The sequence below is a fragment of the Corythoichthys intestinalis genome, chromosome 11 (assembly GCF_030265065.1).
Source record: "Corythoichthys intestinalis isolate RoL2023-P3 chromosome 11, ASM3026506v1, whole genome shotgun sequence".
NCBI classification, from domain to species: Eukaryota; Metazoa; Chordata; class Actinopteri; order Syngnathiformes; family Syngnathidae; genus Corythoichthys; species Corythoichthys intestinalis.
In genome coordinates, this window is record NC_080405.1 from 53,935,708 (window position 1) to 53,960,368 (window position 24,661).

Sequence of the window (24,661 nt, forward strand, 5' to 3'; positions counted from 1 at the left end):
GAGTCCGCATCACTGCAGACGCTGCACCGATACGCCTGTCGATCTCCCGCTCCCTCGTACCCTCACTCGTGAACAAGACCCCAAGATACTTGAACTCGTCCACTTGGGGCAGGATCTCATCCACGACCCGGAGAGGGTACACCACCCTTTTCCAACCGAGGACCATGGTCTCGGATTTGGAGGCGCTGATCTTCATCCCGACCACTTCAGTGAGGGTTGGAGGTCACGGCTTGATGAAGCCAACGGCACCACAACCTCTGCAAAAAGCAGAGATGCAATGCTAAGGCTACCAAACTGGACCCCCTCATCGCTTCGGCTGCACCTTGAAATTCTCTCCATAAAAAGTATTAACAGAATCGGTGACAAAGGGCAGCCTTGGAGGAGTCAAACCCTCACTGGTAACGAATTCGACTTGCTGCTGGCAATGCGGACCAAATGACACCGGTCGTACAGGGACCGCACAGCCCTTACCAACGGGCTCGGTACCCCATACTCCAGGAGCAGCCCCCACAGGAATCCCTGAGGCACACTGTGGAACACCTTCTCCAAATCTAAAAAACACATCTAGACTGGTTGGGCGAACTCCCATGCACCCTTGAGGACCCTGCCGAGGATGTAGAGCTGGTCAACTGTTCCACGGCCAGAACGAAAACCACACTGCTCCTCCTGAATCTGAGATTCAAATTCCAGACAGACCCTCCTCTCCAGCACCCCTGAATAGACTACCGGGAGGCTGAGGAGTTTGAGCCCTCTATTATTGGAAAACACCCTCCAATCCCCCTTCTTATTGCAAGTGAGGTGTAAGACTAAAAAAAATGAACGCTTACCTGTGATGTAACAGGTCACCAAGCGGTTCTCCAGAGACACATCTGCATCGCTGGTCGTCATGGAGACAATGACCTCGCCGGGTCGGCTGTTCTCCGCCGTCGAGCCGCGATAGGCTTTTTCGGAGAACGTCGGCGGGCTGTCGTTCTCGTCGGTCACCGTCACCTCTACCAGGACGCTGGACGACAGCTTGGAGTCACCCCCGTGGTCGGTGGCCAGCACGTGGAAGCGATGCAGTCTGGACGCCTCGCAGTCGGCCTCGCGCACCGTCACAATCCAGCCGGTATCGCCGTCGATGGAGAACAAGTCAGTGACGTTGGCATCGTCGTCACTTAGCGACTCCAAGCTATACGTGACAAGACCGTTGGTGTCTGTATCCGGGTCGTTTGCGGTCACTTGAATGACAGTGGTTCCTGCGGGCATGTTCTCCGCCAAATAAGCCCTGTATGGGTCGGCGTCAAACAACGGCCGGTTGTCGTTGACGTCCCGTACCTGGATGCTGACCGAGACCAGCGAGGCCACGTCGGTGCCATTATGGTTGCCCTGAGCCAGCACGTCGACATGGTACCACTTGGTACTCTCGTGGTCTACCGTCTTCTCCAACAACAAGGTCCCACTTTCTTTATCCAAACTGAATACTTTATCTCTGTTGCTCTCCACCGTGTTCCCGTTGACCAGGCTGTAAATAAGCGGCACGTTTGAGTCGGCTTTCACCGAACCGATCTCCGTGCCGACGGGGGTGTCCTCTGCGGTGGAGAAGCTGTAGAGAGGCTCTACAAACTTTGGAAGGGGAATCTCAGGTGGGAGAACTTTGACTTGTACTGGGACAGTGGAGTTGTAGAACGGTAAGCTGCCGTCACGGGCCTTCACCTTGAAATTGAAGATCTTGTTCTCCAATCCGAGTAGGCTTTCCTTGACGGTGACCACACCGGTGAATGGATTGATCTCGATGACGTCCTCCGTCGCTCCTTCCGCTTCATCCACGGTGTAAGTTATGTCTGCGTTTTTGCCGTCGTCCGCGTCGTATGCCACGATTTGAATAACAGGGGAGCCTTTGTTGACGGTGGACTGAATGGCAACGTGGTACTCGGAAGCTTTGAACTGCGGGATGTTGTCGTTGTCGTCTGCGAGGATTATTTTCACCGTGCAAAAGGCCACTTTACCGCCACCATCTTTTGCCATCACTTTGATGGCAATGACCCTTTGGTCAGGGTTTTCTCTATCCAGTGGTTTCGTGGTGACGATCTGCCCATTAGCATCGATAGCAAACTTCTCATCTGCCAGCTTGTTGATGATGGTGTAGTCCACGCTGCCGTACAGCCCATCGTCAGGGTCAATTGCGGCCAGCCGGATCACGCGGGTGCCCACCTCAGCATTCTCATTAAGTTCTGCCTCATAAGTGCTCTGACGGAAGTACGGACTGTGTCTGTTGCTGTTAATCATGTCGATGTTGACCGGCACGCTCTTCTGGAACACGCCGTCCGACACTGCTACCGTTAGGTTATAGTTTGGATCTAGGTTCCTCTTGCAGATATTGGCGAATGATATGATCCCAGAGGTTTCGTTGATATTGAAATAGCGGCCATCGTTGCCCGAAAGGATTTTGTACTTGAGGCGCTGGGCGTCTACGGCGTCAGGATCGGATGCCTGAATCTTGATGACAATGTGGCCGCACTTTGCCGACTCGTCTAGTGAGGCTTGGAAATTTGACTTCACAAAATTTGGGGGATTGTCGTTGACATCTGTGACATTCACCAGGACGAGAGCCTCACCACTGAGCGCGACGCTTCCATTGTCAACTGCTTGAATTTTCAACTGGAAGTGTGGAGTCATTTCATGGTCCAGGACCTGCTTTGTGATTATTAATCCGCTCTGATGGTCCACGTCAAAGAAAACGCTTTCGTTGCCCTCTGTCCTCACCATGTGAAACGTCAGATCTTTATTCCTGTCAGAGTCCAAATCAAAGGCGGACAGCTGCAGAACTGAAGAGCCGACGGGAAGCCCTTCCGCTATACTGGCAGTGTACTTCTGTTGCGAGAAAAAGGGGGCGTTATCGTTCACGTCTTCTACTTCCACTTCTATAGACGCCTCGGAAAAGGCTCCGCTCACAGAATCGGTGGCTCGCACAGTCAGCACGTGGAGGGTCTGGCTCTCGTAATCCAGCGGATTAGTGACTGTCAACGCACCCGTTTTAAAGTCCATGTGAAAGTGCTTGGATGCGTTTTCTTCCACTAAATTGTATATCAGCCGATAGCCTTCAGGATTTCTGGCCTGCACGTGCAAGATTGTGGTAAAGGGCGGTACATTTTCAGGGACTTTAAGAGGGTACAAAAGAGTTTGAAAAACTGGGTTAGTTCGATTTCTGACTTGAATAGTGAGCTGTGCCTCGGTCACGTGACCGGGGTCACCCTCGTCCGACGCTAGGACGTTCAAAACATACTTGCTTAGAGCATCGAAATCAAAAGGCCTCTGAAGGGAGATGTCACCTAGGTCTGAATCGATCCTGAAGAAGTCGTAATCGTCCTCCAGAGAATATACAACGGATCCGTTTTCACCTAGGTCTCTGTCCTTGGCTGTCACCTGGTACAGCACGTCTCCCGGTTCTGCATCTTCAGATACTGTCATTGAGAAAGGCAGGTTGAGGAACAGAGGCGGATTGTCGTTGACGTCATCTACAAAGATTTTGACCAGCGTAGTGGCTGTCCTTGGCGGATTTCTAGTGTCTTGTAGCATCACCACCACGTCGTAGGCGTCTGTGTCCTCTCGGTCAAACGCTACACCCGTGGTTTCCATAACACCGGATGTCCGGGAAATTGCAAATCTCCCCATTGGATTCAAGAGCGAGTACAAAAGAGGCTCATTTAGGTAACATCCCGTTGATTTGAGAGCCGCTAATTTTTTCACACTGTTCAGGTTTTCCGAAACGCTTACCGAATATGTTTTTTGCTGAAAACTTAGACCGCTTTCTGTGACATTTGTCATGTTCACCCTTACGATAGCCGAGTCTCCGTGAAGGCCATCTGAAGCGCCAACTACCAGCTGGTAAAACGGCTTAAACTCTAACATGTTGCTCACGGTGATGACTCCAGTGGTGGGATGAATGGAAAAGGTACGGTGGAGATTCCCTTCGACGATGCTGTACGAGACCGCCGAGTCGATGTCGCGGGCCGTCACTGTCGTAACCTCTGTGCCTTGGACCGGTGGGAAGATGACAGACGTCTCGTATGTGGTGGCAGTGAACTGCGGTTGATAGTCGTTCACATCCAGGATGCGCACAGTGATCCTGACAGGTTGGGCCGCGTACAGCGACGGTTCCCCCGAGTCCTTCACTTGCACACTGAAGCAGAACTCTGCCACGCTTTCAAAGTCCAGCGGTGCTGCTAGCAAGATGGCACCTGTGTCTGTGTCAATTCTGAACACCTTCCTGGCTTCTACTTCCAGGATCTCATAGACAAGCAGTGCATTTGTGTCTTGGTCTGCATCTAAAGCTTGGACAACCAAAGGCAAATTTTCTTCTGACATTACCAGGCTATTGACATGCGCCACCTCACTTATCCACCCCTTGTACTGCGCCTGAGTAAAAACTGGGGTGTTGTCATTCTCGTCCATTACGTAGATATAAACTGCCCTCGTAGACACGGCACCAGAACTGGTAGATGCCGAAACATTGAGAGTGTAGGAGGCGCATGTTTCAAAATCCAGTTGCTTTCGTGTCGTGATCACCCCAGTGTATCTGTCAATGTGAAAAATCCCTTGCCGGTTGCCGCTTTCGATCCCATAATGCACCGCAGCAGGGCTAGAGGCAGAGACGGTGACTATGCGCGTACCTGAGCTGCTACGCTCACTTACTTCCGCCATATACTCTCCATCGGCGAAGACCGGCGGGGTGTGGTCAGAGACGCGGATGTGGATGTGGACAGAGCAGATGTCGCTGCGCTGTGGGAAGCCTTGGTCGGTGGCCTTCACGGTTAGGTGAAACGGGTCCTGATGCTGAAGGTCCAATGGCTTGGACACACTTATAGAGCCCAGGATTTGATCAATAGAGAAGCTGTTGTTGATGTTACCTGCCGAGAGAAAGAAAAAAAAAAACTGTCAATGTTGGATTTGAATTGCATTGTAATTAGAGATGTCCGATCGATCGGGTCCGATCACGTCATTTTCAAAGTATCGGAATCGGCAAAAAAATATCGGCCATGCCTTTTTTTAATACATATTTTAATTAAATCGTTTTCTAATTGCATTTAAGGTTACAGACATAATATGTTACACTCATCCAGAGTCTTTAGTATAGGCTCAAGGTAGGGTTATCAAATTTATCCCGATAGCAATTAATGCATGCGCTGCACGACCCACTCACGCATTGTCCTGCTCAATCTGTAATGGCGCCGTTTTACCTATAGCCCTAGAGAGATTAAAGGCAGTGTAAATTGAGTAGAGTGAATTTTGGCAGCCTTTGGAGCCTTTTTTTAAATTGGCTAACGCCTTACAATCCCTCTCCCTACAATTAGAAATATCATGGGAAGCAATGTGGGGAAGCAAGATAGCAATTCATCTTTTTCGTAACTCTATGTTATTTCCCAACGCAGAGAAGATATATCAATTGGTAGCACTACGCACAGTCATGGTTCCACTTCCCATCATGCATTTGGGCATAGCTACAGTATAATTTACTGAAAGCTCAACAAATACACTAGATGACAATATTTAGTCACAATATACAAAGTCACAAGTCTTTGTATCCGTGGATTCCTCTCACAGAAAGAATGTTAATAATGTAAATGCCATCTTGAGGATTTATTGTCATAATAAACAAATACAGTACTTATGTACTGTATGTTGAATGTATATATTCATCCGAGTTTTATTCATTTTTTTCTTAATGCATTGCCAAAATGTATATGATCGGGAAAAATTATCGGGAATGATTGGAATTGAATCGGGAGCAAAAAAAAAAGCAATCGGATCGGGAAATATCGGGATCGGCAGATACTCAAACTAAAACGATCGGGATCGGATCGGGAGCAAAAAAACATGATCGGAACAACCCTAATTGTCATTCTGTGAAAAACAATGGATTGTCACCCTTTTTTCGCTCTTTAATATATTTCCGAGGTACCGGGTCGGGACTTTGTTCCGGCAAATGTAAAAAAAATCTCCGGGCATCCCTAATAGTAATTTGTTTGCAATGCAAGCAAGACAGTATTTCCTTATTCATAGCCACTTTCGGACTGTAGGAACCTGAATACTTAGGTCCTGTAATTATAGGCCTCTCCAGTGTAGTAACTATCCTTCGTCAGGCAGTCGTGGATACTGCACCTGATACGAATGCTGTGAGGTTGTAGTCTGCGCCAGTGACACCTTGTTTACTCGCCACACCCACCTCTGGCAAATAAAATCGCAAAAACTAAGCTGAACGGAAAACAACGAAATAGAGACAGTCGAGGACATAGTGGAAATTCTTGCATGTTTAATAAGAATAACTTACATCGGCAAGCAAATCCAGTGTCTAAAAACGAGAACGGAAGGGCACACAGCTTTAGTACAGGGTACTTTTTTAACATATGTATGGAAGGGGCGTAGAATCTCCAAACACCTACGTAAACGAGTTCCAACGGCCCAACTCAGTCTCTACATCAGAGTAGGAACTAAAATGGTTGCGAACACGCAAAATGACGTCATTGTCCCCCAAAAAGTCCTAGGAGCTGCGGATGCGAAAGTGGCTACATGCAGTACCGTCTTGCAAACCTTAATCGTCCAACCACCTCTCTGGTCATCTGATCCAATTAGGAGACAGGAGCTGCAGACGTGACCAGAAGGTGACTGTTTGCTTTAAGTTTTGTCGGAAATACATTTATTTTTCCTCCTTAAAACAGGAAAGAACGTCACAAAAAGCTTTTCTTAACGGTAAACGATGTTTTTTCCCTGAACCAATACGTCATACTGTGGCTTCATGAGGATTGGTCAAGCCAAAGAGGGAAAGAGGCGGGAGCTGCAGATGTGACCAGGAAGCGACTATGTGCTTGAATATTTTGGCAAAATGCAAAGTGTTTTTGTGTAGATACTGTAAGTCTAGTTCCCAAGTTTATACACTGAACCAGACAATTGCACGAGTTACTATGATCCGAGTCACAAGTAAGTCCCACGTCTTACCTGTTGTGGGCAGGACAAGTCGAGTCACGAGGTTATGTCGAGTCAAGTCGAGCAGTCTTGAGGTCATGTTGAGTTGAGCCAAGTGACAAGGTTGTAAAGACGAGTTGTGTGTGTAGTCAAAGGTTGTTGAGTCGAGTCAAGTGGTGTCACAGGTTAGTCAAGGCCTTGACCATTGTTCCCCAGCCCAGCCACAAAGCACTCAGGTTTATCGTTGAGGAAAACCTTGTCAAGTCAAAGGTTGTAACGGTGAGGGTTTCAATTCAAAAGGTTGTTGCGTTGAGTCATTAGCTTATGTTGGGTGTAAAGACGAGTCGTGTCAGGTCAAAGCTTGTCAAGACGAGTCGTGTCATTAGGTTATGTTGAGTCGAGTCAAGGCTCGAGGTCATGTTGAGTTGAGCTGAGTCACAAGGTTGTAAAATCAATTGTAAATACGAGTCATGTCAAGTCAAAAGGTTGTCAGGTCGAGTCATAAGGTTATGTCAAATTTAGTCGAGTCGAGTCATAAAGTTATGCCTAGTTGAGTTTTTAGGTCATGTTGAGTTGAGCCAAGTGACAAGGTTGTAAAGCAGAGTCGTGTCAAGTCAGGTTGTCGAGTCGAGTCTAGTCGAGTCACAGGTTAGTCAAGGCCTTCACCATTGTTCCCCAGCCCACCCACAAAGCACTCAGGTTTATTGTTGAAGAAAACCTTGTCAAGTCAAAGGTTGTAAAGGTGAGGGTTTCAAGTCAAAAGGTTGTTGAGTCGAGTCATTAAGCAGTCATTAGTCATTATGTCGGTTATGTCAAGTCGAGTCTGGAAGTCACATCAAGTTGAGTCGAGTCACGGAGTCATATCGAGTCAAGTCGAGTCCAGTCAAGAGGTCATGTCAAGTTGACCCGGGTCACAAGGTTTTAAAGGTGAGTCGTGTCAGGTCAAAGTTTGTAAAGATGAGTCGTGCAAAGTCAAACGGTTGTCGAGTCGAGTCAGTAGAATATGTTGAGTCGAGTCGAGTTGAGCCATAAGGTTGTCGAATTGAGCGAGTCCCGAAGTCATGTCATTAGGCCTGTCGCGATAACAAATTTTAGTGTGCGAAAATTATTCTCATAAATTATTGCGATATGCGATATTATTGCGCCCCCCCAATTTTTTTTAACCAATTTACAATAACACAATGCGAATACAGTATATATTAATAGATCAAGTACACCCATTTAAACACGATATTTACTCTTAAATTCAAAAATACTTTTTAAGAAATCACAACTAAAAACAATAGACCCTGCCTCTTAAGTAAAAAAACAACAATATTGATACCGCACAGAAACACAGAATAAATAAAATGTGTTTAAAAAAAAAAAAATTGCACTTAATAACTTAAGCATTTAGGAAAATGAAAACATTTCCCGTCATAGCTTCTGCAATGGTGTTCCATAGGGATGCAACGATACAGTTAAGTCATGGTTCGGTACGAATTTTGATACGGGGACACGATTTTCGATCCGATTCAATACATTTAATGCTCTGTAAAAAAAAACCATAACAATTGTATTTTTTGTTTCTTTTTTTTTTTTTTTTTTTTTTTTTTTGCTAACGAGCAAAAATTAAATTGCCATCATATAAACATGCATTTTAGTGCATAATATTTACGTGCTTACTTCTTACTGATATGAAAAAAATTTGTATAAGAGTGCTGAGAACAATCTTTACTGTTTGTAAAGTGAGGCGGGGCACACCGTTGATTGCTACAGCTCTCTTAGCAGCTAGGTTATGAGCAAGACATCCTATTTATGGTCCGAATCCATCTGTGTCACGTACTGAATTAACAATATTTGCAACATTATCTATAGTCACTGGTATAGATTGATTTGGCCTTCTTAACTTCCATTCAGTCATGACAGTTTAGAATTCATCGATGTAGTATATGGACTACGTGTCCCATAATCACTCTGGGCTCACGTAGCCAATGGCATGGTACGTAGCACATCTAGTTTGCCATTTCATGATATCTAGTGTGTGCGCGCAACCGCGCATTAAAAAAGTTAGCAAGCGCCGCTGAAGTCACGTCTGCTCATTACTACACAACACCAGCATATGACGGCTTTCATAAACAGGACGAGTTTGAAGCACAGCGCTCTTAATTTTATTCAGCTGTTCATGTCAAAGTGAGGTTATTCGTAGCAGTCAAGTCGGTAACAATGTTTTGGCGGACTTCGTTGTAAATATCCAGCGTTGTGCCGAAAAATAGCCGCCCCGCGTGAAATGTCACTCCTGACGGGAGCGCCCACACGTCAACAACACCGGCGCACCATAGATGGTCCACAGTCACTCCGGAGCACTGACGCGGCCGGTATACGTTGAACAATAGGATATAATGGGAAAGATTGGCTCTGGCGCTAGTTTTTGCCGGAACTGGAGCGAAGATGCATTTTGCGCAGTTGGTAACGAACTTTTAACAGCACGTCTGCCGCACGCGCGCACACACGTGCACGCGAGGCGATAAATCGCAGCGGAAAAAATTACCGCCTTCATTTTTATATATCGCGCGATAAATGGAATTATTGCATATTGCGACAGGCTTACATGTCATGTCATGTCGAGCCGAGTCACAAGGTTGTGAAGTCAAATGTAAAGACGAGTCCTGTCAAGTCAAAAGGTTGTCAGGTCGAGTCATAAGGTTATGTCAAGTTTAGTCGAGTCATAAAGTTATGTCTTGTTGAGTCTTGAGGTCATGCTGAGTAGAGCCAAGTGACAAGGTTGTAAGGCCAAGTCTTGTCAAGTCAAAAGGTTGTCGAGTTGAGTCTAGTCGAGTCACTGGTTATTCATGGCCTCGCCATTGTTCCCCAGCCCACCCACAAAGCACTGAGGTTTATCGTTGAGGAAAACCTTGTCATGTCAAAAGTTGTAAAGGTGAGTCGTGTAAAGTCAAAAGGTTGTTGAGTCCAGTCATTAGGTTATGTCGAGCGGAGTTGAGTTTGGAAGTCATGTCGAGTCAGTTGAGTCGAGTCACGAGGTCATGTAGAGTCGAGTCAAAAGGTCATGTCAAGTTGACCCGAGTCACAAGCTTGTAAAGACGAGTCGTGTCAAGTCAAATGGTTGTCGAGTCATTAGGTTATGTTGAGTCAAGTCGATTTGAGTCATAAGGCTGTCGAATCGAGTTGAGTCTCAAGGTCATGTCAAGTCGAGCCTGGTCACAAGGTTGTAAAGTCAAATGTAAAGACGAGTCATGTCAAATTTAAAGGTTGTAGAGTCGAGTCATAAGGTTATGTCGAGTTTAGTAGAGTTGAGTCATAAAGTTATGTCTAGTCTAGTCTCGAGGTCATTTCGAGTCGGGCCAAGTCACAAGGTTGGAAAGATGAGTCATGTGAAATCAAAAGGTTCTTGAGTCGAGTCGAGTCACAGGCCTTGTCGAATCTCGAGTCAAGTCCGAGTCTGCGCTATTTTTATTAAAGATTCATCAAATTTGATCCGAGTCTGTGACTCGAGTCCAATTGTCTGCACTTTATATAACCTAAAGAACATCACTGAAAGCTTATTTTTGACGGGAAAGAATGTTTTCGCGAGTGTGACGAGAGCAGCCATCGTATATTTTTTTAAGGTTCCTCCCATGAAACAATCTTTCCAAGATTTATATGTGCAATATATTCAAAGCGGAAATATGAAACAGTCAATCTGGCGTGCAAGGTTAAAAATTTGTATGTTTTTCAGTGCCAAAGAAAAACACGCCAATAGGTGATCTTGTGATTTGTGAACAGCTACAACAGTTTCATTTTTACGTTTAACAACCATTTTGTTCATTGTTTGCATGCTTGGGTAAATTTGGAAGATTGTTGACAGCAAACAGAGTAATGGTGCCCCGTTACTGTACAATCGTGCTGCTTTACAATCTGTATTGATGCGCAATCATCAATCACCTGATCGTAAAGCGACTTTCTTTATGCTGCCTGCTTCCCGTGAATCCGTCCTCCATTTTTTATTTAGCGGAAAATGCTGCGTGAACAATAACCCCGGCAGCAGACAAAGGCTTTGTCCGAAAGCTAACACATAAATCAAGTCCAGGTAGGCTCTTTATATTTTCATTGTGCTTGGGGATCAGAGACAAATCCACGGCCAAAGCTGGGAGGTATTTGTTCCGTGACATTCGGCACGCTGCGCAAATGAAACAATAAAACAGCTACTGCGAGTTGGCCTGAGCCCAGGAAATCCCAAACATAAAATGAATGCCGGGGGAGGAAATTGAGAAACACTCTGGTGCCTCTCTCCGGGGTGTCATCATGGCGTCCTTGAACACTCCGCTTCAGCGGAGCTCTTAAGGGGATAACGCTTGATGGCGGGAAAAGCAAAAAGGCGGGAAAATGTCGACGCTCTCAGGTGTGAGAATACCTTGAAGTTCCTTAATAGTACCGTGACCTATGAATTTAATTTGTCCAGTGACCAAGCGCATAACTCAGTCGAGTCATTTATCAAGTTAATTACGTCCATTTAATAGAATTGAAATAAAATCTTGTTACAAAATTTCCACTGGACCAATTTTCAACATCTACAGTGCCCTCAATAATTATTGGCACCCTTGGTTAAGATGTGTTTTTTAGCTTCTAAATAGAGATGTCCCCAATCGATCGGGTCCGATCACGTCATTTTCAAAGTATCGGAATCGGCAAAAAAATATCGGCCATGCCTTTTTCTATAATATATGTTTTTTTATTAAATCGTTTTCTAATTGTATTTAACGTTACAGACATAATCTGTTACATTTATCCAGAGTATTTAGTTTAGGCTTAAGGTAGGGTTATCAAATTTATCCAAATAACGGCGGTAATTAATTAAAAAAAAAATAGCATCACGTTAAAATGTTTAACACAATTAACGCATGCGCTGCACGACCCACTCACGTATTGACACGCTCAATCTGTAATGGCGCTATTTTGCCAATACAGAGAGCTAAAAGGCAGCGTTAAATGAGTAGAGTGAATTTTGGCAGCCTTTGGAACCTTATTTTAATTGGCTAAAACCTTACAATCCCTCTCCCTACGATTAGAAATATCATGGGAAGCAATGTGGGGAAGCAAGGTAGCAATTGATATTTTTCTTAACACCTTGAATTATATCCCATCGCAGAGAAGATATAGAATTGGTAGCACTACGCACAGTCGTGGTTCCACTTCCCATCATGCATTGGGCATGGCCTTCAGTATCATTTACTGAAAGCTCAACAAATACACTAGATGGCAATATTTAGTCACAATAAACAAAGTCACAAGTCTTTCTATCCGTGGATCCCTCTCACAGAAAGAATGTTAATAATGTAAATGCCATCTTGAGAATTTATTGTCATAATAAACAAATACAGTACTTATGTACTGTATGTTGAATGTATATATTCGTCCGAGTTTTATTCATTTTTTTCTTAATGCATTGCCAAAATGTATATGATCGGGAAAAATTATCGGGAATGATTGGAATTGAATCGGGAGCAAAAAAAAGCAATCGGATTGGGAAATATCGGGATCGGCAGATACTCAAACTAAAACGATCGGGATCGGATCGGGAGCAAAAAAACATGATCGGAACAACCCTACTTCTAATAAAAAAATGTTTTAATTCAAATAATATGGGACCTGAATGGAAAAAAAGAGAAAAATCCAACCTTCAATACAAGTGCATTTATTCAGTGGGGGAAAAAATCCCACATAAAGAAATAATTATTTGACATCAAATAATGTGTGTCACAATTATTAGCACCCCTGGTGTTAATACTTTGTACAACCCCCCTTTGCCAACAAAACAAGGTCTGGGGACTGAGATGGCCATGGGAGGAGCTTGATTTTGTGTTTGGTGAACCATTTCTGTGTAGATTTGGCCATATGTTTAGGGTCATTGTCTTGCTGAAAGACCCAGTGACGACCCATCTTCAGCTTTCGGGCAGAATTAAAATGTCCTGGTATTTCAAAGCATTCATGATGCCATGCACCCTAACAAGGTTCCCAGGGCCTTTGGAAGTGAAACAGCCCCACAGCATCACTGACCCAACCCCATACTTCACAGTGGGTATGAGGTGCTTTTCAGCATGCGCATCTTTCACGGCACGCCAGACCCACTTAGAGTGTTTGGTTCCAAAAACCTCAATCTTGGTCTCATCTGACCAAATCACACAGTACCAGTTGAAGCCTGGGACACACGGCTTGTTTTGTTGGCAAAAGGGGGTTGTACAAAGTATTAACACCAGGGGTGCTAATAATTGTGACACACATTATTTGATGTCAAATAATTTTTTCTTTATGTGGGATTTTTTCCCCACTGAATAAATGCCCTTGTATTGAAGGTTGGATTTTTCTCTTTTTTTCCATTAAGGTCCCATATTATTTGAATTAAAAAATATATATATTAGAAGCTAAAAAAACACATCTTAACCTGGGGAGCCAATAATTATGGAGGGCACTGTATGTGAACTCGCAGGCTGCCATTGACGGCGGTGGACGTCCAATTAATTTTGATTGGGAGGGGTTGAATGAACCATAGACTTCACTATGAATTGACGAGACAGCTCCGACATATTGCTTCCCATAAGGGGCCGGGCCAGCCAGAGCGTCAAGGCAAATTTCACTGCAATCAACTCAAACGCACACTGCGTTCTAATGCCAAATTTAGGATATCTTAAAATTAGGGCTGTCAAAACGCGTTAACGGGCGGTAATTAATTTTTTAAATTAATCACGTTAAAATATTTGACGCAATTAACGCAATGCCCCGCTCAGAATAAAATGACAGCAGTGTAATGTCCGCTTGTTACTTGTTTTTGTTGTTTGGTGCTCTTTGCTGGTGCTTGGGTCCAAATGATTTTATGGGTTTGGCGAGTGAGCATGGTGTAATGACATCAACAATGGCGAGCTACTAGTTTACTGGCAATCAGTCCTGCCGACAAACGAACAAGGACAAAGACCAGCGCGCTTTGTCCTAAAACAAGTAGTGCCAGCCCGGATAACAAAGTTGATAGCAGGCGCTTGTGACGTCAAGACCAGCGTCGGTCGCTGTGGCAACCACATCCCATCCAAGCACAAACCTAAATAGCCCGAAACCGGCCAGAGAGGGATGATCCCAAAGCAACGCCTGGACACAACTTCGGCCGGCCCACGGATTTAAAAAACACTGGACACTGAGATAAGACAGATTTGCTGCTCGGAAACATGTAGCCTTGTTTTGGATCCAGAATTGTCCCTCCGTCGTCTGTTTTTGCCTTGTTTTTGACCATTGTCGACGAATAAATTCTCAACCTGCTTTCGGCGAGTCTTTTTCAAACTTTTTGAACATGGAGTCGGTAAGAAGGGTTAATATCAGAGATGAACGCGTGAAGTTCCGCCTTCCTGGTTGGCGCGAGCGGAGTCAGCAGAGCGGCACTTTGTTCAGCTGTCGCTGTTTCCGTGCAGCTTGTCTGGGGAGGCGAATTTCAACAGTACGTTCCTCATTGCGTCCCAAAGACCGCGTTGACTGTGTTTTAGTTCCACTTTACTTGGCATATTTCAATAATCGGAATTTGGATGTTTGTTTTGTATGAGATTTTGTCAACTAAAACTAAGCGAAGATGAAAGCTTTTTGAAATGACTAAAATATGACTAAGACGAATAAGTATTTTCGTCCAAAAGACTAAGACAAAAATTAAAAGGGCTGCCAAAAACAGCACTGTTAGCATACTGATTTTATCCTTATGTGTTAGACTGGTCATAATACAGATTTTAGCTCACAACACAAAGGGAAAAAAAATCACCAAGTGACTGCCCGTGATGTGAAAAACTCACAGGGATTGCCACTAACCTGAATGCAGGGAGTAGGAAATGTCAGCGTTGCTGCCTGCATCGCCATCTAGAGCCTTGACGCGCACCACCTCAGAGCCAGCGGGTGCCACGTTGGATACGACGGCCTCATAGCGCGTGCTGAGGAACGCAGGTGCGTGGTCGTTGCAGTCCTCCACGTACACAAGCACTTTAGCAAAGTTTCTTTTTACCGGGATCTCCTGGTCACGCACCTAAAAGGGGACATTACACATCATCATACTGTGAAATCATTTGTAATTTGGGAGATTCCAAGAGCCAATGGGTTAAAAAATGAAATAAAATAAATAAAAGACAAGGTATTACAGAGATATTACAATGCTATTACTGTATTAATAGAACAGCTGTTATAAGCCACTAAAAGAGTGAGATGAAAGATCAATTTAAAGGTGAAAAGTGGGGCGTGCAATATTATTCGGCCCCAGTGCGTTAATACTTTGTAGCGCCACCTTTTGCTCCAATTACAGCTGCAAGTCGCTTGGGGTATGTTTCTATCAGTTTTGCACATGGAGAGACTGACATTCTTGCCCATTCTTCCTTGCAAAACAGCTCGAGCTCAGTGAGGTTAGATGGAGAGTGTGAACAGCAGTCTTCAGCTCTTTCCACAGATTCTCCATTGGATTCAGGTCTGGACTTTGACTTGGCCATTCTAACACCTGGATACGTTTATTTTTGAACCATTCCATTGTAGATTTGGCTTTATGTTTTGGAACATTGTCCTGTTGGAAGATAAATCTCCGTCCCAGTCTCAGGTCTTGTGCAGATACCAACAGGTTTTCTTCCAGAATGTTCCTGTATTTGGCTGCATCCATCTTCCCGTCAATTTTAACCATCTTCCCTGTCCCTGCTGAAGAAAAGCAGGCCCAAACCATGATGCTGCCACCACCATGTTTGACAGTGGGGATGGTGTGTTCAGGGTGATGAGCTGTGTTGCTTTTACGCCAAACATATCGTTTTGCATTGTGGCCAAAATGTTCAATTTTGGCTTCATCTGACCAGAGCACCTTCTTCCACATGTTTGGTGTGTCTCCCAGGTGGCTTGTGGCAAACTTTAAACGAGACTTTTTATGGATATCTTTGAGAAATGGCTTTCTTCTTGCCACTCTTCCATAAAGGCCAGATTTGTGCAGTGTACGACTGATTGTTGTCCTATGGACAGACTCTCCCACCTCAGCTGTAGATCTCTGCAGTTCATCCAGAGTGATCATGGGCCTCTTGGCTGCATCTCTGATCAGTTTTCTCCTTGTTTGAGAAGAAAGTTTGGAAGGACGGCCGGGTCTTGGTAGATTTGCAGTGGTCTGATGCTCCTTCCATTTCAATATGATGGCTTGCACAGTGCTCCTTGAGATGTTTTTTAAAGCTTGGGAAATCTTTTTGTATCCAAATCTGACTTTAAACTTCTCCACAACAGTATCTCGTACCTGCCTGGTGTGTTCTTTGGTTTTCATAATGCTCTCTGCACTTTAAACAGAACCCTGAGACTATCACAGAGCAGGTGCATTTATACGGAGACTTGATTACACACAGGTGGATTCTATTTATCATCATCGGTCATTTAGGACAACATTGGATCATTCAGAGATCCTCACTGAACTTCTGGAGTGAGTTTGCTGCACTGAAAGTAAAGGGGCCGAATAATATTGCATGCCCCACTTTTCAGTTTTTTATTTGTTAAAAAAGTTGAAATTATCCAATAAATGTTGTTCCACATCACGATTGTGTCCCACTTGTTGTTGATTCTTGACAAAAAAATTAAATTTCATATCTTTACGTTTGAAGCCTGAAATGTGGCGAAAGGTTGCAAGATTCAAGGGGGCCGAATACTTTTGCAAGGCACTGTAGGCCTATATATATTTTTTATTTTACCAAACCATTAGTTACTGTCTGGTAATGCATTAACTAATGCATTAACTAATGCATTAGCTAATTGCATTAACTCATGTTAATTAATGTATTAATAAATGTTAGATAATCAATTATATTATTTATTGTAATGTTACTTAAACATTAGTTATTGTCTAAAAGTGCATTAACTAATGTTAATTAAGGGACCCTTATTGTAAAGTGTTACCGTCACATTTAGAGCACATTGTACCAAAGTGTCGGTTTTACCATGATAATAAGCATGTGCAGCGGGATAGTCTCATAGTCCAGTTTGTCGGTGGTGGCCAAGATGCCGCTCTTAGGATCCAGGTGGAAAAATTTGTGGCTGAGTGGGTGGAGGCTGCTGTGGATGGAGAAGACCAACTTGCTGTTGGCATCAGCATCATGCGCCGCCACGTGCAGGATGTCCTTCCATGCTGGTGTGTCCTCGGGGACCCTCACCTGACAGATACCGAGACCAGTCACAAATTGAACTTGAAATGAATACAATTCTGGGATGTATCTATCATCGCATATGCTATAAGTGTATTTCACTCAAAGCATTATTGTAATTCCGATTTAAAAAAAAAAAAAAAAACGATAGCAGTGGGTCTGAGTATATCAGATGCTATGGCGGGGATTTTTTTAGATGACTTCGTTCACTTCAAGTGGATTAAATTTAGTGTTTTTTGCAATTGTAGTGACCTGTTTTTCACAGTTTTTTTTTTCTAAAGGTTTTGTTGATGGGGAAAATATTATGTGACCCGAAGTGAATTAGCACATTATGCCTTATGATAAATTCAATCCGGGTCAAAGGGCGGAATAATGGGGGAAAATATTACCATTAGCACATTATGCCTTTGTGACATATGATTGCCTCTGTGACCTAGATTGTAACAACTTCTCCTTGTTTACTCCGCCACTTCGACGCCTGTTATTGTTTTTCACCTTGGGTTCCATAGTTAGGAGGGAATCTCACGAGATAACTTGTTTTGCACCATAGTATTGTTTTTTATGCGCTTGGGTTCCATAGTTATGCACCCATAATATATACCGCAGGGACAGAACATCTGTTGCCAGGACGGCACAACTTGTTGACCCTGTGAGAAGCCCTTTTTCAAGGGGCTGAACCAAAAGTAGCTTTAATTTTTGTCATTGGGCAAGGCGTGCGCCGCCTGGGGGTGGGGATTCCCCGCCCCCACAGGGCGCGTTCCTACAAGAACCGAACATTTCCGGGCGACCCGTGAAGTCCACTGGAGGATCACGTACGGATCACTCGGCTTTGTTCCTTCGCCGCTTTACCAGAGCGTTGGCTCCCTGCTCATTTGTCACGGTAAGCGATTTTCATTGCTAAGGAACATCTTGTTGTGCTGTAACGATAGCGTGGGGGTTCTGGGATTAACAAGCTACATCTAGCGTCATCGTTACCACTTGTTATGCTTGTTTTGATGTTTGTTTGCTTGCTCTTGTGGGATTGTAATCAATAAATCTCATTTATTCTGCATTTTCTAATCAATAAACATCGTATACTTCGCAAAACTGCGAACCCGGAAATTTTGGAAAACATTTGTGAAAACCTGAGTTGCTGCATATAAATGAGAACGTAACTAGACATGTTGATTTGTTTGTTTGGTTAATAAACACATTTTTTAAGTTGTTCTTTGTATTTACAGATACAGACATGAATATGCACACCTCGTAGAGTGTCTTGAGGAAGACTGGCCGATGTTCATTCATGTCCAGAACGCGCACGTAGGCCTGAAGTCCGGTGGGGAGAAAAAAACAGTAGTCAGTTTAAAGGAATGACATCCAATATTGAATAGACAAAAACAAATCATAGAGATGCTGGTTTGTTATCGCGCTGACTCGACAGTGCTCATGCACAAACAAACACCGCGTCAGTCATTTTTTTTCTCTCTCGCTTCCTTCAAGCGAAAGAGCGCTCAAGCGATAAAGTGTGAACAAAACAAACAAATGAAGAAAAAACATCCTCTTGCAATTTATATAAAGTTTTTTCTCATATTGTTCCCTTGGACTTTAACTTCAACATACAAAGCGCCCGATAAACTGTGAATTTAAACCTAATTTAAGCCTATCCCATGGCGACTATGGGCAGGAGGCGGAGTACACCGTGAACTGATTGTTGGCCAATCACTAGGCAAACCTTCTAAAACGAAGGGTGTTATGAATATAACTTCAAATTGGAGAGCTTAAAACCGTAAATTTTGAACAGGAATTGTTACACGATCACTAAACCGCGAGGCACTTAATCTTGAAACCAAATCCTCTAATCCAAAACTACAATCCCAAATTATATCATAATATATTTCCAGTAATGTGTCGTGCCAAATCAAAGGTTGTAAAGACGAGTCGTGTCAAGTTAAAAGGTTGTTGAGTTGAGTCACCAGGTTATGTTGAGTCAAGTCTCGAGGTCATGTCGAAGCGAGTCACAAAGTTGTAAAACAACCTGTCAAGTCAAAGGTTGTAAAGATGAGTCATGTCAAGTCAAAAGGTGGTCAAGTCGAATCATAAGATTATGTCAAGTCAAGCCAAATTGTGTCTCGGGGTCATGTCGAGTCAAGTTGAGTCAAGAGGTTGTGTCGAGTCAAGTCATAAGGTTATGTCGAGTCAAGCTGAGTCGAGTCACAAGGTCATGTCGAGTCAATTCTCGAGGTCGTGTCGAGTTAAGCCGAGTCACAAGGTTGTGTCGTGCCAAGTCAAAGGTTGTAAAGACGAGTCGTGTCAAGTTAAAAGGTTGTCGAGTTAAGTCACGAGGTTATGTTGAGTCAAGTCTCGAGGTCATGTCGAGTCGAGTCACAAGGTTGTAAAACAACCTGTCAAGTCAAAGGTTGTAAAGATGAGCTGTGTCAAGTCAAAAGGTGGTCAAGTCGAATCATAAGATTATGTCAAGTCAAGCTAAATTGTGTCTCGAGGTTATGTCGAGTCGAGTCATAAGGCTATGTCAAGTCGAGTTGAGTCACAAGGTTATGTCGAGTCGAGTCTCGAGGTCATGTCGCGTTCAGCTAAGTCACAAGGTTGTAAAGAGGAGTCATGTCAAGTTAAAAGGTTATCAAGTCAAGTCATGAGGTTATGTTGAGTGAAGTTGAGTCAAGTCTCGAAGTCATGTTGAGTCGAGTCATGAGGTTATATCCGGTCAAGTCAAGTCGAGTCTCGAGGTCATGTCGAGTCGAGCCGGGTCACAAGGTTATAAAACAAGTCGTGTCAAGTCAAAGGGTGTAAGGATGAGTCATGTCAAGTCAAAAGGTGGTCGAGTCAAGTTGAGTCACAAGGTTATGTGGAGTCGAGTCATAAGGTTGAGTCGACCCCATTCTCAAGGTCATGTGGAGTCATGCCGAGCCACAAGGTTGTAAAACGAGCCGTGTCAGGTCAAAAGTTGTAAAGACGTTGTAGAGTCGAGTCATGAGGTTATGTCGAGTCAAGTCGAGTCGAGGTCATGTTAACTTGAGTCGAGTCTCGAGGTCACGTCGAGTCGAGCCAAGTCACAAGGTTGTAAAGATGAGTCGTGTCTAGTTAAAAGTTGGTCAAGTGATAAGGTTATAGGATTTTTTTAGGGTGGTCCCCATAGGACACCGTGCCCTGGCACAAGGCCAAGTATGTATTTTATTTCTCTTTTCATTATATAATATCGTGTATGAGATCACTAGCAAGTGGGAACCAATCTACAATCGAAGTTTTTCGAGTCAGCTTGTTGAGTCACGAAGTCGTGTCGAGTCACGAGGTCATGTCGAGTCACAAGGTCATGTCGAGTCAAGAGGTCATGTTGAGTCGAGCCAAGTCACAAAGTTGTAAAGACTCGACTCGACATGACCTTATGACTCGTGTCAACATAACCTGGTGGCCCAACTCAACTCGACATAACCTTATGACTCCATTGGACAACTTTTTGATTTGACATGACTTGTCTTTGCAGCTTTGTGACTCGTCTCGACTCAACATGACTTCGTGACATGACTCGACATGACCTCTTGACTCGACTCGACATGACCTTGTGACTCGACTCGACATGACCTCGTGACTCGACTCGACATGAGCTCGTGACTCGACACGACTTTGTGACTCGACAAGCTGACTCAAAAAACTGAGTCAAGTCACAAGGTTGTAATGACAAGTCGTGTCAAGTCATAAAGTTGTCCAGTCGAGTCATAAGGTTATTTCGAGTTAAGTCGAGTCATGAGGTTATGTCGACCCGACTCATAAGGTTATGTCAAGTCGAGTCGGGTCTCGAGGTCATGGATCACTAGCACGTGGGAACCAATCTACGATCGAAGTCTTTCGAGTCAGCTTGTCGAGTCATAAAGTCATGTCGAGTCACGAGCTCATGTCGAGTCAAGTCGAGTAACGAGGTCATGTCGAGTCACAAGGTCATGTCGATTCGAGTCAAGAGGTCATATCGAGTCGAGTCACGAGGTCATGTTGAGTCAAGCCCAGTCACAAAGTTGTAAAGACAAGTCATGTCAAGTCAAAAAGTTGTCCAATGGAGTCATAAGGTTATGTCGAGTTGAGTTGGGCCACCTGGTTATGTTGACTCATGTCAAAAGGTCATGTCGAGTCGAGCCGAGTCACAAGGTTGTATAGACAAGTCATGTCAAGTCAAAAAGTTGTCCAGTCGAGTCATAAGGTTATGTCGGGTTAAGTCGAGTCATGAGGTTATGTCAACTCGAGTCATAAGTTTATGTCAAGTCGAGTCTTGAGGTCATTGATCACGAGCACGTGGGAACCAATCTACGATCAAAGTTTTTCACGTCAGCTTGTCGAGTCAGGTCGAGTCGAGTCACGAGGTCATGTCGAGTCACGAGGTCATGTCGAGTCAAGTCGAGTCGAGTCACGAGGTCATGTCGAGTCGAGCCAAGTCACAAGGTTGTAAAGACAAGTCGTGTCAAGTCAAAAAGTTGTCCAGTCGAGTCAGAAGGTTATTTCGAGTTAAGTCAAGTCATGAGGTTATGTCGACTCGACTCATAAGGGTTTGTCAAGTCGAGTCGAGTCTCGAGGTCATGGATCACTAGCACGGGGGAACCAATCTACGATCAAAGTTTTTCAAGTCAGTTTATCGAGTCTCGAGTCATTGGTTCATGGGTCAAATCGTGTTTCGATTTAATTTAATGCCTCACAAGTCAAGCCAGGTCAAGTCTTGGACCCTCACAGCTCCAGCAAGTCGAGTCCGAGTCTGCGACTTTTTTTTCCAAGTCCGAGTCGAGTAATCAAATTTTTGACCTGAATCTCCTCGAGTCCTTGTGACTCGAGTCCAATTGTCTGGTAATAACCTATTGGGTTTCAATGCATCGCGATAGATACCAATACTGATAAATAGTCACACTCTGTGTTTAGAGACATAACTTTTAGTGCGAGCAAAGTGGGATATTTCACAGATAAGCAATGGATTGAACACACAAAGAAGGTGTAATTTACATAATACGACCTGCACGGTGGCGCTATGATGTCCGTCAGTGACCTGCACGGTCAGATTGTAGTTGGAGCGGCGGGCGGCGTCTAGTCGGCGGGCAATGGAGATTGTGCCAGAGTTCTTCTGGATGTCAAAGTCTTTTTCGTCATCACCGGCTGTTAGACAAGAAAACCACAAATTCCAGGTGTTATTAAGGGTATGATTGATATGTAAGGTGTCCATTATCATGGAAAAGTGTTGAATCATAGGATTAGGTTTATGTGTAAGTATCTGTGCGAGACCTTTTGTTTTCCAATTTATCCAAAATATCACCGTTAATCTCACATTGGGCAGCGTTTAGGGTCTTTTTTTTTTTTTTTTTAGTTGAATTTACACGTATTATCTTGGAAATAAATGAATAAAGGTTTCGATGTAGACCCTGCAATATGCTCTCGTACCACTGACTGAAAAAACTTTGCTTTTTGCAATGTTGCCAAGGTAGAAAGCGAGGCCTTGGTGTTGACAAGAATATGAAAGAGGGGCAACTTCATGATGCACTGCAACAAAAGGATCCTTTATGCTTAGATTCAGTTGTTATTTTTCCTCAGATTAATGTGGATCAGGGTCACAGAGGGGTTACGAACCACACAGCACTCAAGGAAAGAAGAAGACCATTGCCGACCAGCCTCACAAATTTTAGTCACGGAGCCTTGTGAATCCGTCAAATTTGACATTATGGTGAATAAGTGGTGTATAGATATAAAATATGTTGAATATATGCTTCTATAATCGGTGGGGTTACGTAATTATGATGTAAATATGATGCTCGGTACAATTGAATGGGATGTCAATATGATATACTGTACATATAAATAAATGAACTCTATTATATAAGATGCACACAGACTACTTTTCATTGTGTCAACGTGTCATTTTGTCAGTGTTGTACCATGAAAACGTATACAGTGGGTAAATAAGTATTTAGTCAACCACTAATTGTGCAAGTTCTCCCGCTTAAAAATATTAGAGAGGCATGTAATTGTCAACATGGGTAAACCTCAACCATGAGAGACAGAATGTGGAAAAAAAACAGAAAAGGACATTGTTTGATTTTTAAAGAATTTATTTGCAAATCATGGTGGAAAATAAGTATTTGGTCAATACCAAAAGTTCATCTTAATACTTTGTTATGTACCCTTTGTTGGCAATAACGGAGGCCAAACGTTTTCTGTAACTCTTCACTAGCTTTTCACACACTGTTGCTGGTATTTTGGCCCATTCCTCCATGCAGATCTCCTTTAGAGCAGTGATGTTTTGGGGCTGTCGTTGTGCAACACGGACTTTCAACTCCCTCCACAGATTTTCTATGGGGTTGAGATCTGGAGACTGGCTAGGCCAGTGTGTTTGGGATCATTGTCATGCTGAAAGACCCAGCCAAGTCTCATCTTCAATGCCCTTGCTGATGGAAGGAGATTTTCACTTAAAATCTCTCGATACATGGCCCCATTCATTCTTTCCTTTACACAGTTCAGTCGTCCTGGTCCCTTTGCAGAAAAACAGCCCCAAAGCATGTTTCCACCCCCATGCTTTACAGTGGGTATGGTGTTCTTCTGATGCAATTCAGTATTCTTTCTCCTCCAAACACGAGAACCTGTGTTTCTACCCAAAAATTCTATTTTGGTTTCATCTGACCATAACACATTCTCCCAGTCCTCTTCTGGATCATCCAGATGCTCTCTAGAGAACCGCAGACGGGCCTGGACGCGTACTTTCTTCAGCAGGGGGACACGTCTGGCAGTGCAGGATTTGAGTCCCTGGCGGCGCATTGTGTTACTGATAGTACCCTTTGTTACTGTGGTCCCAGCTCTCTGTAGGTCATTCACCAGGTCCCCCCGTGTGGTTCTGGGATTTTTGCTCACTGTTCTTGTTATTATTTTGACACCACTGGGTGGGGAGGGAGTTGAAAGTCCGTGTTGCCCAACGACAGCCCCAAAACATCACTGCTCTAGAGGAGATCTGCATGGAGGAATGGGCCAAAATACCAGCAACAGTGTGATGATGATGAACTTTTGGTATTGATCAAATACTTATTTTTCACCATGATTTGCAAATAAATTCTTTAAAAATCAAACAATGTGATCTTCTGTTTTTTTTTTTTCCCACATTCTGTCTCTCATGGTTGAGGTTTACCCATATTGACAATTACAGGCCTCTCTAATATTTTCAAGTGGGAGAACTTGCACAATTAGTGGTTGACTAAATACTTATTTGCCCCACTGTACTTTAATATCTGCAGAAATGTGAGGGTTGTACTCACTTTTGTGACACACTGTACACTTTAAGCCACACTGGAATAGGCCGCAAGGATATTCACACCTCAAGACGACTCATCCTAACATTCTCAATTTCGACAAGCCAAAAAAATACACAATACCATTTCCGATACTACCTAGATGTCATGTGGCTCTTAACCCTAAACCCTAAAGCGAAGCATTCCCACATGTAACTTCTCCAGAAATGGCATCTTCTAGTTGTAGTTTATTTATTTTTGCGCAGACAGAACAAGTGGAGCCATCTCAGGAAGTCTCCATTTGTCTCTGTGAGCTATCATGCGGGACCTAAA

The 24,661-nt window shown here is 43.8% G+C and overlaps 1 protein-coding gene across 3 annotated transcripts in view; it reads right to left on the bottom strand.

Moving 5' to 3' along the window:
• fat2 (FAT atypical cadherin 2) overlaps positions 1-24,661 on the bottom strand; it is a 309,284-nt gene that overhangs the window by 148,611 nt on the left and 136,012 nt on the right. For all 3 annotated transcript variants that reach the window (XM_057850154.1, XM_057850155.1, XM_057850156.1), the window contains 5 exons: positions 22,075-22,214; positions 18,333-18,395; positions 16,887-17,099; positions 14,758-14,968; positions 828-4,889 (listed from right to left, as the gene is read on the bottom strand). In XM_057850154.1, the coding sequence (XP_057706137.1) occupies positions 828-4,889; positions 14,758-14,968; positions 16,887-17,099; positions 18,333-18,395; positions 22,075-22,214 (4,689 nt within the window). The remainder of the gene's footprint in view (positions 1-827; positions 4,890-14,757; positions 14,969-16,886; positions 17,100-18,332; positions 18,396-22,074; positions 22,215-24,661) is intronic.